Source organism: Trachinotus anak, unplaced genomic scaffold, assembly GCF_046630095.1.
Source record: "Trachinotus anak isolate AG129_WGS33_773 ecotype Australia unplaced genomic scaffold, CSIRO_AGI_Tana_v1 ptg000004l, whole genome shotgun sequence".
NCBI lineage: Eukaryota > Metazoa > Chordata > Actinopteri > Carangiformes > Carangidae > Trachinotus > Trachinotus anak.
Genome location: NW_027273855.1, coordinates 24349814 through 24367090, shown reverse-complemented (window position 1 = coordinate 24367090; position 17277 = coordinate 24349814). Strand labels below are relative to the sequence as shown.

The window sequence follows — 17277 nt, the reverse complement described above, 5'->3', positions numbered from 1 at the left end:
AGGCTGAACGAGCTGCACAGTGAGCTCATTCCTACCTTTCCCTCTGTATTCACACCCAAAAGCTGAAAAAATCACTTTCATGGTCACAAAAATTAACAGCGATGCCCAGGGCAACTTATCAATCACAGCAAACAACGCTTAGCAACATAAATATGATGAGTTTAAGTGAACACCCGAAACAGAGAGAGGAGGTGACGAGGATGTTATTACTTCAGGTTGGAATCATGATTTAAAATTAGCTCTGAAGAAAAGCCTCGGCAAGGTTTTAGGTTGATTTAAAAAAATGCAGCTGCACACTGCACCAGCAGCACACACTGCAGTGAGGCCAGCAGTAACTCTGCTGTAGACGTGAAGGGGACAGCCGTCACATATTGTAAGAGCGCTTAGAGCTCGAGAGCAACAATTAAGGAATTTATTAATTCATCATTTGTCCCGGGCTGCCTGGTGAAAGCTATTTATGCTCACCGGCTGTGACAGGAATCTGTTTGTTATCAGCCTCTTAACCAGTTAAGGTTCTCTGATGCCCATTAAACGTTATTAAGATTCGTAAACCATGAGTTGACTTGTGCAAGATTTATTATAAATACACAGGTTGAAATTACATTTATATACCACACATTTTCAGCAGCAGATACGTTTTTAAGAGAAATGTAATGCCGCCTGAACAAACTGTAAATTGTTCAGTAACAACATGTTTAATTTGTTTCATCCACTCTTGCAATAAAATATCCACTGGTACTGTAGCAGGTAAAGCATTATTAACATTTTATTGTTATATTTAGGCACAATGTCAGGGAAAGATTATGGTATTTGTTCAATATTGAAAAAGGCAACAGTGACTTTATTAACAAATGACTGTAATGATGATCTTTCCCCAACCTTACACCTGGAATTACCGATTTTTCTGGTCACTTGGAGGCAGCAGAAACGCGCTGTAAACACAACACTGACATAGATTTTCACCTTTTAAGATGATATGGTGAACTTGTTAGCAAACAGTTGCCTATTTACACACCCAGCGGGTACAGTACATCTTGACTTTTGCCTCTGGCTGGTTGCTCAATGTAAGTCTAATATTCACTCTTCTTTTAGCTCTGTTTTTGGTCTACACCATCTCTTAAGGGGAAATGCTCCACCATCGTCACATCGTGCTGTTTGGTGCTGATGAGAGCAGTGACAGTGAATTAAAACACTGAAGTTGCAGCCATAAAGCCAAAACAATGAGCTGAAAGACGATAAGACATAGAGCTGAGTGGAACTGCATAGCTGTGGGTTCATCACTATGAGCAACATAAGCAGTTTTGTGATCAGTAGGAAAGAAATTACGTTTCCCTTAAAATGCATGTGGCAAAAAATAAATAAAAAAATGGTGGAATATAAATGTAACATTGAAGAGACAAAGTGGACAGGTAAGATAAACTGACCACTATAATTCATCAAAAGCATAATACCAGCATCAGCGCTGAGCCTACACAATCAGAAATACGAAGAAATCTGACTTCTGACCATAAACACAGTATGACACAATGGGCCCCTGCAAAAGGCCCCACAACCCCCTAAACAGGAGCAAGTCCCACATACTGAAAGAAAGACAAAATAGCTACAAAGTCATTTTGTATCTCTTTGTGGTTGTTTGGCATTTTTCTTTAGTCATTTTATGTCTCTTAGTCTCTTTAGTTCATTTGATGTCTCTTAGTGGTTGTTTGTCGTCTCTTTGTCGTCATTATGTGTCTCTTTGTGGTTGTCTTGCATCTATTTGTAGTTATTTTGCATCTCTTTGTGGTCATTTTGCGTCTCTTTCAGCAACATTTTGGAGGTGAAGCCTAGGGGGTCCCCTGACCTGTTGGGGCCCTGGGCCTGGGCCTGTGCCTCTTAGACCCATTCACTGATCCATCACTCTTGCAATGAGCAGAAAAAAAAAAAAAAATCAAAATCATTTGTTCCATTGTGCATCTTTCATAAACATGGATCTTCTTCATCAGTGACCTATCGAGGTCTTGTCTGACCAAGTCTTGACCTGGGACAAGTAGCTCCACAGGAAAAAAAAACCCAATACTTGGCAATGTGAAGCCTTTGGTGATGACAAGTCACACAAACAACACAGACATATACAATTTACACCCAAAAGGCAGACGTACTAGAATGCAACAGTTGTCATGAAAAAGAAATCAGTATGCTAAACATATTCCAACAGGTCAGAGTTTGAAAAGTACTTTTGGGATGTTTTAGTGTTCCTCTCTGAGGCGGCTTGAGTGACAGGAACATAGAGCAGGGATAAGGAACATTTCAATTCTCTTTCATCTGGACAGGGACTCAGCACTTCGGAGAATGCGAATGATTTCCAAAGTCTTATTTCCTCTCTCTGATGTTATCCGTTTCCATCTATCACTTTTCAACCATTTGTCAAGATCCAACCGATGCAGCAGTAATGTTTTGATTATACAGTGACAACACATTATGAAGTCAGTAAGCTTACAATCTTCTCTTCTTTACAGGGGGAACACAAGAAAGCCGGAGAATGTAGAGTACTGCCATCCACCGACTAGGTTTCCCTTCTCCAGCTTTAGGTAGACTTTGTCCTCCTTTTCTAGGTAAAGCAGAACTCCATTGGTGGCTGCCTCACGAGTCACATCTTTGTCACCAGCAAAGGCAGAAATGACTGGTTTCCCATTCAACATCAGGTTCACCTGGACAATCAAAACCAAAAAACAAATAAATTAGCAACAGTAATGGAAAAGGAATAGTTTAGAAGATGTGTTTTTGCATAGTTTACATAGTAATGATAGTAATAATAATAATAATAATAATAATAATAATAATAATAATAATACACTTTATTGCACTTTTAAAACACTGTTACAGTCTCTTCAAACAAACTTTAAATTAAGGCTTAGAGATTATTTGGTGATTTATATGACGTACAAAACTACACTAAACAAAAACAGAAGTAGTTCAGCACCACAATTAATTAAAATGCAGTAGATGAAAGTATAGAGAATGAAATAAAATACCCAAAATACTATAAAATAAGTTGTTTTTTTTTTTAAATGAATAAAAATACATACATTAAATAAAATAGTGACCTTCAGAGTAATGTTTTTTAAAGTTATTTTTTCTTTTCTAAAATTATAAAATAAAAATATTTTTAAAATGTAATTTTTTTTTAGTAATATGCAAAGCTGAAAAATGTCACTGACTTTTTGTTCAATTGCAGGTTACTTATTAAAAAATGTTCAAATAGAAAAATATAATTTTTCCATTTATCAATATCATTACTACTGTTATTGCTTTTATAAATTATGGTTCATTCTTAAATTCTCTCTGTTGTGTCTCTTAAAGTTATGAATGGTGAAAACAGAAATGTGGGGTAAACTTGCTGAAAGAGACAGTTCAACCTCTCTTCCCATGTCAGGAATTTTTGTACAGTCCCTAAAGGAAACATCTTGTCCCAGTCCAACACAATACATGAGAATACATTTTTTACAACTGAATCAATTGTACAGCTGTGTGAAATAAACAAAAATGGTACCTGTATGGTTTGACTCTGGTACACTTTAATGACATGGAAGTTAAAACTGTAGATTCCTTTTCTTGGGGACAAAAATACTGACTCAAATGTGAAGTAGTTTCCTATATTCACAAGAACCTATGAGAGGAAGAAAAAAAACCACATTGTGACAAAGGTGTCTGTAGTCAGCACTTCCACAAAGGCTTTAATTTAAATGAACACTTGGATTAAAAATGATAGAAATCAGCCATTCACACAGGACTCGCTGCTGTGACTGTCAGGTTTCCCCTCGTTCAGACACAAGTGCGACACACTTCAAAAAATATTCAAATCTACCTTTTGTCTGAATGTATTAAATCCAACATTTAACTTCCACGTATGTATAGATTTTATAGACAAGCACCACTTTGAGGTTAAAAAAAAGAGGACATTTCCACACTTTACCAGAAAAAGACAGGGCTGGAAAAGAATCAGAAGCTTTATTCATCCTGTATCTTTAACTGACACATGCAGAGTAACCTAATGCATATCACACACTTGATATATAAAAACATTTTCTTACTTGTGCTTGCAAGAAAGTCAGTCAGGATATAGAGAGTAGCACCTAATGCTGTCTCATGAGTGTCCCTAATGGGTTCTAACACTTGAAGTCACATTAGACCAAGGCCTAATAGTGACACAGATACAGGATATGAACTCCTTTTGGTCGTGATTGATGGAGGCAGCACAAGCTCCTCTCAATACCTGCAGAGGCTCAAACACTTGAATCCCACCTGTTCAAGACAGCCCTGCAGCTCAGCCTGAACCTTTGACAAATGTTGCTTTCATAGCAACAGCACGCACAGGATCCACACCAATCAGATTACTTCCAGTGCGTTATGACACCACAAAGATCACCTTATGTAATTCAGACGAGAGGGCAGAGGATCAGTGGAGTGAGATTGTTACAAACACCTCACGCGGCCCACCGCTGTGTGACTAATCAGATTCTTGTTGTTTGCGCTGCTGCCTGATTTGTTTGGGTGTTGTTTTGTAGGTGACGGGCCGTGCGTGTGCGTGTGCGTGGGTAGCTTGAGGCGTGCGTGTGCGGGCTGTGCAGGGAGCCAGCCCTCAGACATAATCCAGCCACTTTCTGACCTGCTCGCATGTGATTACGCGCACTTGTGAGGATGCAGTGTCCACTTGCCAAATGCTGCCAGGCTCAAACTCAACTCTGCAGCTGCACTTTACAGAAAAACTGCATTGACACTTAAATGTTCTGCATTACATCTCAAAACTGAGCTTTTATTACAAATCAAAGGACTAAAATTGACCAGTAAAGACAAAGTATAAGGTTTGGACAGAGAGGAAAAGAGAGGAAAAGTGTTATCAAAGGCAAATTTAACCACTTTAAAAAAAAAACCCAAAACATTTATATTGCTTAATTGAATTGCTTAATAAAATTGTCTTCACCTGGTCGAAGTAGATTATTCTCGTTTTGTTGCTCATCTCCGAGGGCTCATGGTTGTTGCTCCGGACTGCGGAGAAAGCCACCTTGGAGTTGGCGGCGCGCACGGAGATGCCGAGCGGGGAGGACGAAGCCTTCCAGTCCGTGGCGGGGTTCGAGTCGCACACTACCAGGCATTTCCCCTCCAGGACGATCGGCTCCGTGTCGTTCTGAGCTCTCGCCACCTCCAAGATCACAGTCCAGCCGAGCATCAGGATGAGGGAGGTCACCATGGCTCCCGCTCTCTCTCTCTCTCTCTGACAGCTGTGCCAGCGACCGATCGGAAAAGAGAGACCGTCTCCTGCACCACACAAGTTTCCGAGTCCCTCCGCTGGTCTCTCCCGCCGCAGACGCGTCTGATGCTGTTGGATTCTCTTATTGGATCCACAGATTTGCCATATCCGAGAGAGACATTAACAAAAAAAAAAACCAAAAAAACCCCGAATCCTTATTAAGTGTAGACCTTACGTTGAAGCCCACGGAGAGATCACCGGTGGTTGTCTATGCTTCTCATTTTCAGGTGGACTTTATTTTGAAGCTCATGGATGAGCCAAAAGTAGACCATGCGAAATGTTTTAGAGGAGACTGCTCCGACCTGAGAGGCGAGTCAGTGGGTGAATCGTCCATAGCCCCCACTCCCACCCCGAGCAACGCGTCTGACAGCAGCTGTTCTCCGCAGTGATGTGCCGCATGTGTGCGCGCCCGGCCATCCACTTTACGCACACACGTGGTAAAAGTTATAATTAACTGTCCCCTTTGTAATTTGCCGAAAAAACTTCCATTCCTCTAATTCTCTCTAAAAAATACCTTTCAATAAAAGTATATCTTCATGAATTGGCTGTAATTATACGACTGGCAGAGGAATCTGACAGTTGTGAGGGTCCAGGAGCAAATCCGTGGAATAATTATCCTCAAACACATTTCTGTTCATTTCCAGTTTTAGTGACTCAGTATTTTTTTTAAGTAGAGAACTGATTCTGCCCTCAAGCAAGAGTTTTACTTTGAGAAAAAAAAAAAAAACATCAACAGCTCCAGTCGGCTGCAGGTTTCACCGTATTGCAGTGACTCATCATAATCTCATTGCACAGGTGGGCTGAAAATCCTCCAGCTTTGACTTGCAGCTCCACAGCGCAGTGGTGTTCCACAGAAGTCAGTGATGGGGACCTTTACTCTTTATATGCTCGTCTTGGTGACATCCTCTCTGCAGGGCTGTCTTCACCAGACCGGATCCAAACTTCAGGCGTCTGCAGCTTGTCTCACTGAAAATGGATGGCAAAGACTTTCCTCGCTCAGTCGAAAAGACCTTCACATCCAATTCATTAATCTCGCCTAAATTAAATTCCCTGGTGATCTGGAAGAAATAAATATCTAATTTGGCAATGCTTCACTCTGATGTTAGCTTCGTGGATTCATCAACCACTGTCAGATTCACTTGTCTTTTCCTTTCATGCTGCATTAAATCAACACCACACAAGTGTCCCACACCAATATTGACAAGAGATTAGAGATGTGAGCACATCACCTCTGTCCTGCTCCCATAAAACAGGCAGATCAATTTTAATGTCCTTTCTCTGACTTATAGACTCCTACATTGTCTGGGTCCATCAGGTTTTCACCCAGATAGATAGATAGATGGACATTTAACTTTAAAGTAAGTAGTTGTTGTTTCCAGAACAACTGCACGATTCATTAAATTAATGTAATTAAAATAAAATAAAATAGCAGTTTCAGAACTAAATATTTATATAATGTAATTAATACCAAATTACATAACTTATATTTTTCTCAGGAAACTGTTAAGAAACTGTTATGAAATTATCAGAAAATAACAGACCTGTGATCAGTAGCTATAACACCTCCCAATACCACTGTATAACATATCTGCAACCATGTTAAATATGTGGTTACACACATAGGTTACAGGTGTTATAAAGCATTTATTAATTATTTATACACATGTACCAGATTTGCACAGGTAGGTTTAATAAAACTCTTTTTATATGGGTTCAAAACTCATGAAGACGTGTTTAGTTTTAAGTTCATGACCTCAAAAATAAACTTGAAAAAAACTTAAAAAAATATAGTCGGCATATAATATTTCTTCTCAGACCCGTCAGTCATATCGTAAATCTTCATGAGCAAATGGACTTTGCTCTGCTGTCATGGAGAGTGAAGTGTATATAAATAGATAAATAAACAATGCATCATAGGATGAGTTATAATGGTTGACATATACAAGACTGAACACTTAAGGTTCTTATCCTAGTGTGTTAGAAAACTATTTATTACAGGATTCAGAGGTTTGTTTTTCATGTAACCATGGAGAAGGTGTAGAGAAAGCCAATGACATGCTCTTACAGCTGTGATAAAATAATAAGTAATAATAATAATATAACAATAATAAAAATGCAGTGGTTAAAAATGCAAAGCTTTTAGGAAAAAAAAGTACAAATATATGAACAAATGTGGCAAATTTAAGGTAAACTGTACAATTAAGTGGTAGACACTCGCAGTGAATATGTAATGGGCAAGACAGTGCAAAGGTGTTCACATGGTGCTGAATGGGCAGGGATGTAGATAGATGATATTAAAATGATAATAAATCCATGTTTATGAGTGCAGCTTTTTGATCTTTGTGTCCGAACAACAACAAATCATTAGGTTAAAGTGATAAAATAGTAGAATTTGAAACAGCCAAGAACCAACTGGTCCTGAACCCACACACAAACTGGCCTGTGTCAATACACAATGTTCTCCCAAGTGTTTCACATATTATCGTTTAAAACAGGACGTGCTGAGAGCCGGCAGTCGAGTACAGCTTGACTTCAGCAGATTTCAGGTGGTGTTGTGTGCATGAAAAAAAACTGGATATCAGGAAAATCAGTGGCATATTTATGTAGTCAGAGTGACTGCCAACATCTGTGTGTGGGGGGGGGGGGATCAGAGCTAATGAAATTTTGCACAGTTTGACATGATTTCAATACACAAAAGAAACATTTAACACTATCTATCTATCTATTGATTTTTCAAACTGATCTGAAATGCAGCTGTACAAATCTGCCCGCGCTGTTTTTGGCCAGCAATCCATCTGTAACAATCTGAGGATATCATCACACCAACCTGAATAGCAGCCATTTTGTGAGATTTGTGTCATCACCCAGCTCTAACAAATGGTTCGGTGCCTAATGTCGTGCATGTCAATATGTTTCCATGGCGATACAGTTTCCAGAGCTGAGAGGTGACGGCTTACAATGTGCCAAGAAACACCTTCCCTGGAAATTTAACACTCTGCAGATTAATTTAAAGAGATAAAAGTAAAAAAAAAAAAAAAAATCACAACCCCAGTGTGACATCTTGTGAGGAGACCTGTGTTTTTTGTTTTTTTTTAATTCTACTTGTCACAAAGAGAGGATGAGTGTGCAGCTTGTGGTCAATCTTCGGTACGAGACGAGAACATTTGCTCAAGTATATATTATGTCAACACTGTACTTCTGTAAACTATTTCCATTTCATGTTTCATTCTGCGTCTAATTCACCACATTTCAGAAGGAACTATCATTTGTCTTGGAGGATTTTATTAAAGGGGCTATTTGTAGGTTTTTCTGCCGCCGACTGTGGTTTCTTTGGACGGTGGTGATCGTTGCTTCACAAGACCTTCGGCCGTCATTGTCTTCATGATACAAGAGGTCGTGATACGCCCTCTGAGCAGCGCTACGCCGTCAGAGCAGATTGGAGGCGACAGTGAGAAGAGCAGTTGCAGTGATGAGATGGGCCGGGGCTAGCTGGTTAGCATGCTAACTACAGCAGAAGAAAAGATCTGATAGAGACAAGAGTTGACATTGGCTAGCTAGCTAGGGACAACTGTTGAAGAGTAAAGGAATGAAGTTTCTTAATAAGTACTAATAAGTAAACAGTTGTTGATGCTAATGTTGGATGTTGCAATAGCAAAACTTAGAAAAAGCTCTTTTAAACCCAACTGTAAAGCTAAACTTAGCTAAAATCATCAGCTATGACGAGCTACAACACTAAAATGGTGCCTACGTGTTATTTGTAATGATAATTGGCAATATGACACACCAATACAACAGTTTTTGTTGTCAATACTTAAGTACTTTTACTTATAGGCATAGGTTTGCATCTGGGTAATATGTGTTATTCACTTTCTTGCTGAGAGTTAAATCAGAAGATCACGACAGGGCTCATATGCCTTGAGGTAACTTCTGTTATGATTTGGTGCTATATAGATAAAAGAAAAAATAAATAAATGAATAAAATAAAAACTGATGTGACTCATGTAAAGTAAATATAAAGCTACTGTAGATACAGCAGATTGTTAGTGTATCTTAGCATAAAGACTGGAAATGGGGGGAAACCTCTTGCCTGATCTGTTCAAAGGTTAAAAAGAAAATGTCATGTCGGTTAAAGTTCACCGTAATTAACATTGTACGTCTTGTTTGGTTAATCCATAAAAAAAAAACAAGGTGTAAAAAGGACAAAGCAGCAGGTTTAAGGCCAATTATTTGGCTGCAGAAGCACTGAACTGCTTTAGCTGGTGGCCAAGCGGTCGCGCCCTCTGCTCCTGTCCCCTCGCCCTCCCGGGGCCCGGGGCCCGGGGCCCGGGGCCTCTCCCCCTCTGTCTGTGTTCTGCTCTGATTACAGGAGTGGGATCAGGTGTGCTGGTGTCACACCGCAACCTGCTAATCATCCCCAATTTTTTCTACTTTAAATACTGGGCTTCAACTCCGCCTCGCTGCCAGATTGAAATTAGTCAGCTACTCACGGGCCAGGCTTTTTGAATCTCTTTGCTTTTTTTTTTTTGGCTTTTGCTCTTTTCCGTCTCTGACTGCCTGCAGCATTCCTCAGCCGGACTCCTGACTCAGTCCGTCTCCTGCTCTGCCTGGAAACCGTTCTGGATCAGCTCAGCTCTCTGGACTCTGTCTGTCTGGCTTCTGCCTGCCAATTCCCCTGCCCTGCTCAGCTCCTCTGCGCCTGCCCCAGCCTCAACCTTTCCCCAGGTTCCTCCTTGCCTAGTCTCTGCTGTGCTCTGACCATGAAGACTCTGCTGCCCATTCTCAACAAATAACATCCGTTTGTTAATAAATTATTCCTCATCCCTTGCTCCAACTCCTAGCGTCTGCCTCTGCTTACTGCACTTGGGTTCTCTGAACCGGCCTCGTCACACAAACCTTTCACAACCACTTACTTACTAGTGGTTCTTTGAGCTTCTCTTCTGGATTTTTTTACATTTTTTTTTTTTTTTTTTTTTTTTACTCCTACCTGATTTGCTCTCAGGATTGTTCATCAAAAGTTTTCTAAAAAATACTTTATTGTAAATATTTAATTAAAAGAAGGGAAAAACCTCTTCAAGCAGTCGAGCTTGCTAACCGCTTTCTAACTTTCAGTTAGCAAGACTGTTAGCGTCTTAGCTTGTATGCTGTCTTCTTCAAACTGTCTGCAAGCTGTTCCTCTTTTATGGTGCTTTTTATACTCTCACAGAGGAGGTCAAGCTACAATTGCTTCCTCCATTTTGGCCTCTCCAGATGTTTCCATAATGTTTGCTGTTAGTCAATAGTGCAAATTTAGGATCACAAATTCACCAAAAGTTCAACAAGACATGAAAATGTTGCCATTTTAAATGCTGTTGTGGACAGGACTTTCCTGGGGGTCATGACTGTCTTTCAGGAGTCGATACAGTGGTATCAATATGTTTTCATCTAATGCTAGATTCAAGTGCTCGTATTTTGTGCTTGTATTTCCCGAGTTGAGTCATTCCTCCGACTTCGGTGTGTTCATGTGCTTTTAAGTCAGAATGTGGAAACAACCTGAATGTTTCAATGAATATGTGCTCTATCTTATTGCTCAGCATTTAAATACCAGTACGTTCCCTGAAACCACGAAAGTATTCAGGGTTACTGCTAATAAATACTATTTGGCAGACGCTTTTATCCAAAGCAACTTACAATACAAAAGCTTCAGTGCAGTGGGAAACCTGGTGTAAGTACTCTATTCAACAAGTGCAAGGAGATCAGGGAGAAGTTCGCTGAAAGTGCATAGTAAGTGGTAGTTAGGCATGTTAGGGTGTTAGAGGTGTTAGGAGAAGGGGTGCTAATAACTTTTAGGTCACTCACAGGTTCACGCAATCTGTGAATTTGCAACATTAATCAAAAGCTTCTTACCATCAACCAAACAGTTACTTTTGTCCACCATGTTTGTGCGCGTATGACCTCCTCAACAACTCGGCAAGGTGTGCACCAAAACATTTGCGAGCATTTCAGATTGTTGTTCCAACTTGAAGAGGCGTTCACATTCTTTTTCCCAGCTGGGGAGTCATTTTTCTGATTACTCTGTCAATGCATGAATGCAGCACAACTCCCCAAAATACTGAAATACTCCATCAAGTAAAAGTTTATGCACAATGTGTAGTGTTTATACAGTGTGACACTTCCACCACTGTACAAATTAAATTTGTCATTTTGTGTCGTAAATAGGAAACATTCTCAAACACTTTCAAACAGACACGGTTTAGTCTGGTTTTCTTCAAGGGATTCATGTTGGAAACGTCTGTCTCTGACTCAGAACTGAATCATGCAGCTATCTGTGCAGCATAAAATTATATTGGCAGGAGTGCAGCTTGTGATTACTGTCACAATATTTCATCCACTTTCCCACAGACATGATTCCTAAATTGTTTGTGAGAATATAAATGCTTGCTTATTCTGCTGGACACCCACTAAAACGTTCAATGGCAACAGCAGCATAACCAGGACCTCAAGAGGAGGAGACGCTGTCCTTTTTTATACACTGTAACCTGTTATTTTGGTTGAAATATTATTTTAGGCTGTAAATGTTGTGCAAAATCTGTAATTTTAGAAAATATTGCAGCAATCTTTGTCTTTTAATCAGTGTCTTAGCTGCGAAAAATGCACCGGCAGTTAGAAAGATACCTCGGACATGAACTTGTTTTCCTCAGCAGCACTGGCAGCCGTGCTCCTTGGGGTCCCTGCGCTGAAAACTACTTCACTGTGGAACACACATGACATTATCTCAAGCACTCATGTGTCACAGTGTCACGCTGAGCCAAAGTTCAGTAATTCAATGATTAGGAATCCAGTCAAAGGAGAAATCCTTTCATCAGATTGTGTGTGTGTGTGTGTGTGTGTGTGTGTGCGCGCGTGTGCGCACAGCAATCTATGTTGCTACCAAACCTTCCCTCCAGGTGAAAAGATTTCTCTGAAAAATACTTTTACTTCTTATCTGATTGGAAACAAATCACATTAATATTTCACCTGATGCCTCCAGCAATTATTTCCTCTTAAAATGCAGTCTGACTTGGAGACTCGGATCGTTTTATCATCTGTGAAGTACAAATAAAACGAAAGAAAAAAATTCAGACCCACCACTGGGTCTTGATGAAGAGAACAAGTCTTTAAGGAATTTAATTAGTAGTCTAAAGAGGAGTATGTACTCTGCATATAACACACTGACCATGTCGGACAGTCCTGTCACACATAATGAGCAGCTTTGGTAATCTTCAAAAAAGCGCAAGCTCATTTTAATGCTGTCATTGTAAATACCTTTACACTAATTAAACATAAATCCAAAGAAGTTCATGTGCCACTTTCAAAGCAATAAATTAAGCAGCAGGTAAAAAGGCAATCAGAGACACCAACTGTCAGTCACTGACTGCGGCACCTGCCGTGCTTCACAGTGGTATTTTAACGTTTCAGCTGAGCAGATTTTCAGTGTTTGGCTCAACAATTTAAGATTCTCCAAATCAATATCACCCAGACTCTCTATTCAATTTGCATTTCAGTCTTAAGCCTTGAAGACCTAAATGGTAGCAGCAAAAAATGTTTGCAGATTGCTCCTTTGTGAGGATGGGGAGGCTGTGATCAGCCTGGATTCACAGCAGTTAAAGCAGAACTAAAACTTCTTAAAGCAGAGAGAAATTTATCAAAGCATCCTGCAAACCATTCTGCCGTATAATCTCCTTCTCTGCTGGCTATCTGTGTGCTCATCACTCGTATTTTCGTTACAATATTGTGAAATTTACAGCTCCTGTCTCAGTCCTCACACACAACCTCAGTGAGCTCAGAAGCAGACGTTTGTTTAGGTTTGTGCACATCAAAAAGTCAGTCATTCAGTGAGCAAAACAGACTTTTACTGCTGTTAACACTGATTCCTTAATCATGATAGACATCTACACCTTTCTTAATTGATCTTTTTGGTCAGTTCGGGGTAGGGATGTCATAAGAACTGATACTTTGGTACAAAATCAATTCCAAAATTCACAAAATGTGACGGTACTTGTTTTCCTACAGCACCAAAGGTACCCTAGATGTTGTAGGTACTGGAGGTGTGATTCTTCTAGGACTGGCGTGGGCAGCGTAACAACCCTACAAGCATTTTAGTCTGACCACAAGCTCAAAGAGAAGAAAGAGACAGACACAGTAAACAATAACAACATGTAGAGACGCTTTGTATTTGACACTGATCTTCAGGGACAAGTTATAGACAACCAGAAGACAGTCTGCAAACGCCACAGGGGGAAACATGTCAAACTTATCAAAGCAGCTCAAGGACAGGCGTCCACATCTGTACACAGAATTCAGTTTCAGTTGTTAACTTTATATTAACATGTTCATGTCCTGAAATTACTGTTACTGTTATGGTTTGTGAATTGCGACACCTGTGATCTGTTGCAGCAACGCTCCACCCACAGTGTTCGCTAAGGCTAACATTAGCCCGTTTAGGCTAATGCAGCAACAGATCAGAATGTGAGCTGGGTGCTTGCGTTAGCGGGCTAACGTCCTTAATGTTATTGAGAATTGTGGAGTTGCAATAGTATTGCATTTATTAAGCTGTAAACACAACATTGAGATGTTAACTCTTAGCTGCTATATGCTCCACTATGTTCACCATGTAGTTGCTAATTTTGTTGTTTTGTACAGTTGGATTTATTGGAGCTTTTTTTTTAAACTAGATTAGAGTGAACCAAAACAGTGAAGTTTTGGGCAGGGAATCCAAAACAATGAGCTGAAAGACACTAAAACACATGGTGATAATTCTCAGAATCAGAATCAGAATCAGTTTTATTACCAAGTATGTTTCCACATACAAGGAATTTGTGCTGGTGGTTGGTGCAAACAGTAACACGAATAGACTTAAGGTAAAATAAGAGTAGAATTTACAAGTTAAAAATTAAAATAAGATTAAAATAAAAAATATACAACAAAGATGTGGGATATTTGCAATAATGATAAAGACATGGGGAATGTAGTGCAAAAAATATAGACAATGTAAAAAAAAATATAAATATAATCTGTATAGATATTTACACTGTGCATGTAACAGGAATGAGCAGTAGTTCTATAGGGGGGCAGGGGGGATCGGGGGGATCAGTGACAGTGGGATCAGTGACAGTGGGGCTCTCTAGCCTTGTTGATAAGGCTGATAGCAGACGGGAAGAAGCTGTTTTTGTAGCAAGAGGTTTTGGTCCTGAAGGACCGCGGCCTCCTGCCGGAGGGGAGTGTCTCAAAGAGTTTGTGTCCAGGGTGGGAGGAGTCAGCGACAATCTTCCCTGCACGCCTCAGGGTCCTTGAGGCGTACAGGTCCTGGAGGGATGGTAGATTGCAGCCAATCACCTTGTCAGCAGAGTGGATGATACGCTGCAGTCTGTTATTGTCCCTCTCCGTGGCAGCAGTGTACAAGAAGTTCACCATCATTGTCCTTGGAAGTTCAACCTGCCAAGGACTATGATGGTGAAATTCTACACCTCCATCATCGTAGGGTTTGTTTAGGTTTCGTTACTATAAGTGACACCTTTCACATTACTTTTAATCATTTGATCCATTGTCAATATAAAAAATCTTGATTAGAGCAGCTTTAAAGTCACAGGCAGGTAGGCTGAAGCTGTTGAATTGACTTTGAATTGAGTTTACTTTTGTTCAATGAGAATTTGTTTTATTCCCTTAGATGCCAATTAAGCAGCAGAATACTCAGGACAAACATACCCAAAAATAGAAATTAATTCCAACATGGCAGAACATGCAGTTTTGTCTGTGCGTTCTTAAAAAACTGTGTAAAGTTGATTTAAACTTTATAACAGGGCATTCACAAATACATAAATAAATAAATAAAGCAATAACCCAGTGAGCAAAACTCCACCACAACAAGCTATTTTCATGTTGCCATTTCACAGTATGAAAGGTACAGCATTAATGCAATTATGCTGCATTAATAAAAACAATGCTATTTAGCTGCTTTGAATGCAGGGGCCAGGTATTGTGCGTTCTGGCTCGCTGTCACACTGTCATGGTTTAATGAGACAGAATAGAGCAGAGCCACCATTGATGGCGTCAGTAACACCTGTGCTTTTATGACTGCTGTGGAAAAGGCCTCTGGCTGCTGACACAACTGCACCGTCGGCCGATTGAAAACGACGATTTAGGAATTTAAAAAAGAAGAAGAAGAAAAGGCAGGTTGGAGACGCTGGCGTGCGATGAAAGCATGAAGACACAAACAAAAGGCTGGAAAAACTGAACAGATGGTTTCAAGCAGACGTGAGACATATTTTAGATCAATTACACACATTCAGCGACTATTAGAGGCGGTTATATGTGAAGCGTCTTGTTTTTCCGCTGCCAAATTTTGTGCTCACAGTCGGAATAGTAATAATGAACGCAAACACCTTCACACCAGCATCTTCCTGCTCCAGCTGCTAGCTAATGAACTTTCTCCACTGGAGCACAGAAGTCACGAATGCACACCACTGGTGTTGTACATCCTGATGCTGATTTTCAAAGGATTAGAAAAGTAATTTAGCTTTTACAGTGCATATCAAATAGATAGAAAATATCTTTCTCTAATTTAGACAAACTTGTAAATGAGCAGAGAGAAAAGCAGATGTTACCATTTTTTGCAGACGCCCTAAAACCTGGTAATGACTTGGAGAATCAAAAGTAAAAGGCAGTGTAGAGCAGCAGTTCAGGGAGGTGGAACAATTTATATCCTTATTACTTTTAATTCTAAATATTGTAATATATTTTCCCATATTAATGCCTGGAAAAATTTCAGACACCCCTAAAGTGGTCCATACCATTTCTTAACCTTGACGTTAGCTGACCGTCTCGTCTCCCTGCCTCACTTCATCAGCGGCTCACAACCTCAGGTTGCGCGAGCTGATTCAGACACTGTGGGTAAATGTAAGTAGCTAATTAGCTTGTTTTAATACATTTAACTTTCTTACCTTAAGAGTTTCTGAATTAATTTGTGTCAAGCATCTATGGATGAACCCTGAAGTTCAGTAGTTCCTAGCTTTTTTCCGAAGTTATAGTTTAGCTAACCAATGTTAGCGATCAGATAGCACAGCCTTTCATTTCCAATGGTAACTTGACATTTCATTACCAGTATAAAATGTCATAAACACTGATGCTCAGCCATGAGCAGAAAGACAAGGGGTGATAAGTTGTTTTAGAGACACATTTTGAAATCAATATAGAGTTTATTATTTGTTTATTATATAAATAGTGCTTTGTGTAGCTGTGGTGGGTTAGTTAGTCTCTTTTTCATTTGGTTTTTAAGCTCCTTTATTTTCACTCAGGAATTCAGGAGATTTACCTGGTGGGGTGAACAATATTAAAATCCATGTGTAATGAAGGCTAAGTAGTTATATTAGCAGCAATGGAAAGTAATTAAGTACATTTACTCTAAGTACTGTACCTAAGCTCAATTACTAGTACTTGTACTTTATGTATTTCCATTTTATGCTACTACATGCTGATGAACTTGTAGAAATGTTGTAGTCCACTACATTTATTTGACAGCTTTAGTCAAACAAGCAAGATGCTGTAGGGACTTTAACACTTAAACATGTGCCTGTGCTGCACCGGTTTACCTTTTGCCCTGAAGGAAAAGTTGACCTCCTCAATTACCATTGTAAAATTCACAGTCCATACAAACTGAGTTTTAACCCTCCTGCAGCAAAGTGTTTGAGAAACGGAAGAAAAGTGGGGCAATATTGATTGTCACGTATAACGGTTATTGTATTAATGTGTCTGTGGTTCTCTTCAAAAGTCAAACTAAGAGAAAATGGAAATCAGTATATTTGAAATGACTTGTAGCGTTCATTTCGTGTACAGGCTCAACATTAGGTGACTTATCTCTTTTTAATTTCAAAAGTGTTACGAAGATGCTACATCAAGAAAAAAAGCTGTACTGATCCATTCGGCTCCAATTCTGACGAATAAGAATGGAATAAAAAATAATAATAATTCAACAAATC

General features: G+C 39.6%; 1 protein-coding gene across 1 annotated transcript; it reads right to left on the bottom strand.

Moving 5' to 3' along the window:
• Window positions 1-558: 558 nt before the first annotated feature.
• cbln4 (cerebellin 4 precursor) lies at window positions 559-6164 on the bottom strand. The gene is made up of 3 exons (XM_071477327.1): window positions 4961-6164; window positions 3530-3646; window positions 559-2687 (listed from the first exon to the last, which is right to left on the bottom strand). Exons 1-3 carry the CDS (start codon window positions 5225-5227, stop codon window positions 2490-2492), a joined length of 582 nt encoding a protein of 193 aa, XP_071333428.1. The 5' UTR covers window positions 5228-6164; the 3' UTR covers window positions 559-2489.
• Window positions 6165-17277: the final 11113 nt, after the last annotated feature.

Bases quoted from the DNA above. Each gene is read 5' to 3' on its own strand.
- cbln4 (XM_071477327.1), bottom strand. From the start codon at position 5,227: ATGGTGACCTCCCTCATCCTGATGCTCGGCTGGACTGTGATCTTGGAG. The intron at 3,647-4,960 runs GTGAAGACAATT...TTCCTCTCATAG, and splicing joins GAATAATCTACTTCGACCAG to GTTCTTGTGAATATAGGAAA. The intron at 2,688-3,529 runs GTACCATTTTTG...TTGATTGTCCAG, and splicing joins ACCAGAGTCAAACCATACAG to GTGAACCTGATGTTGAATGG.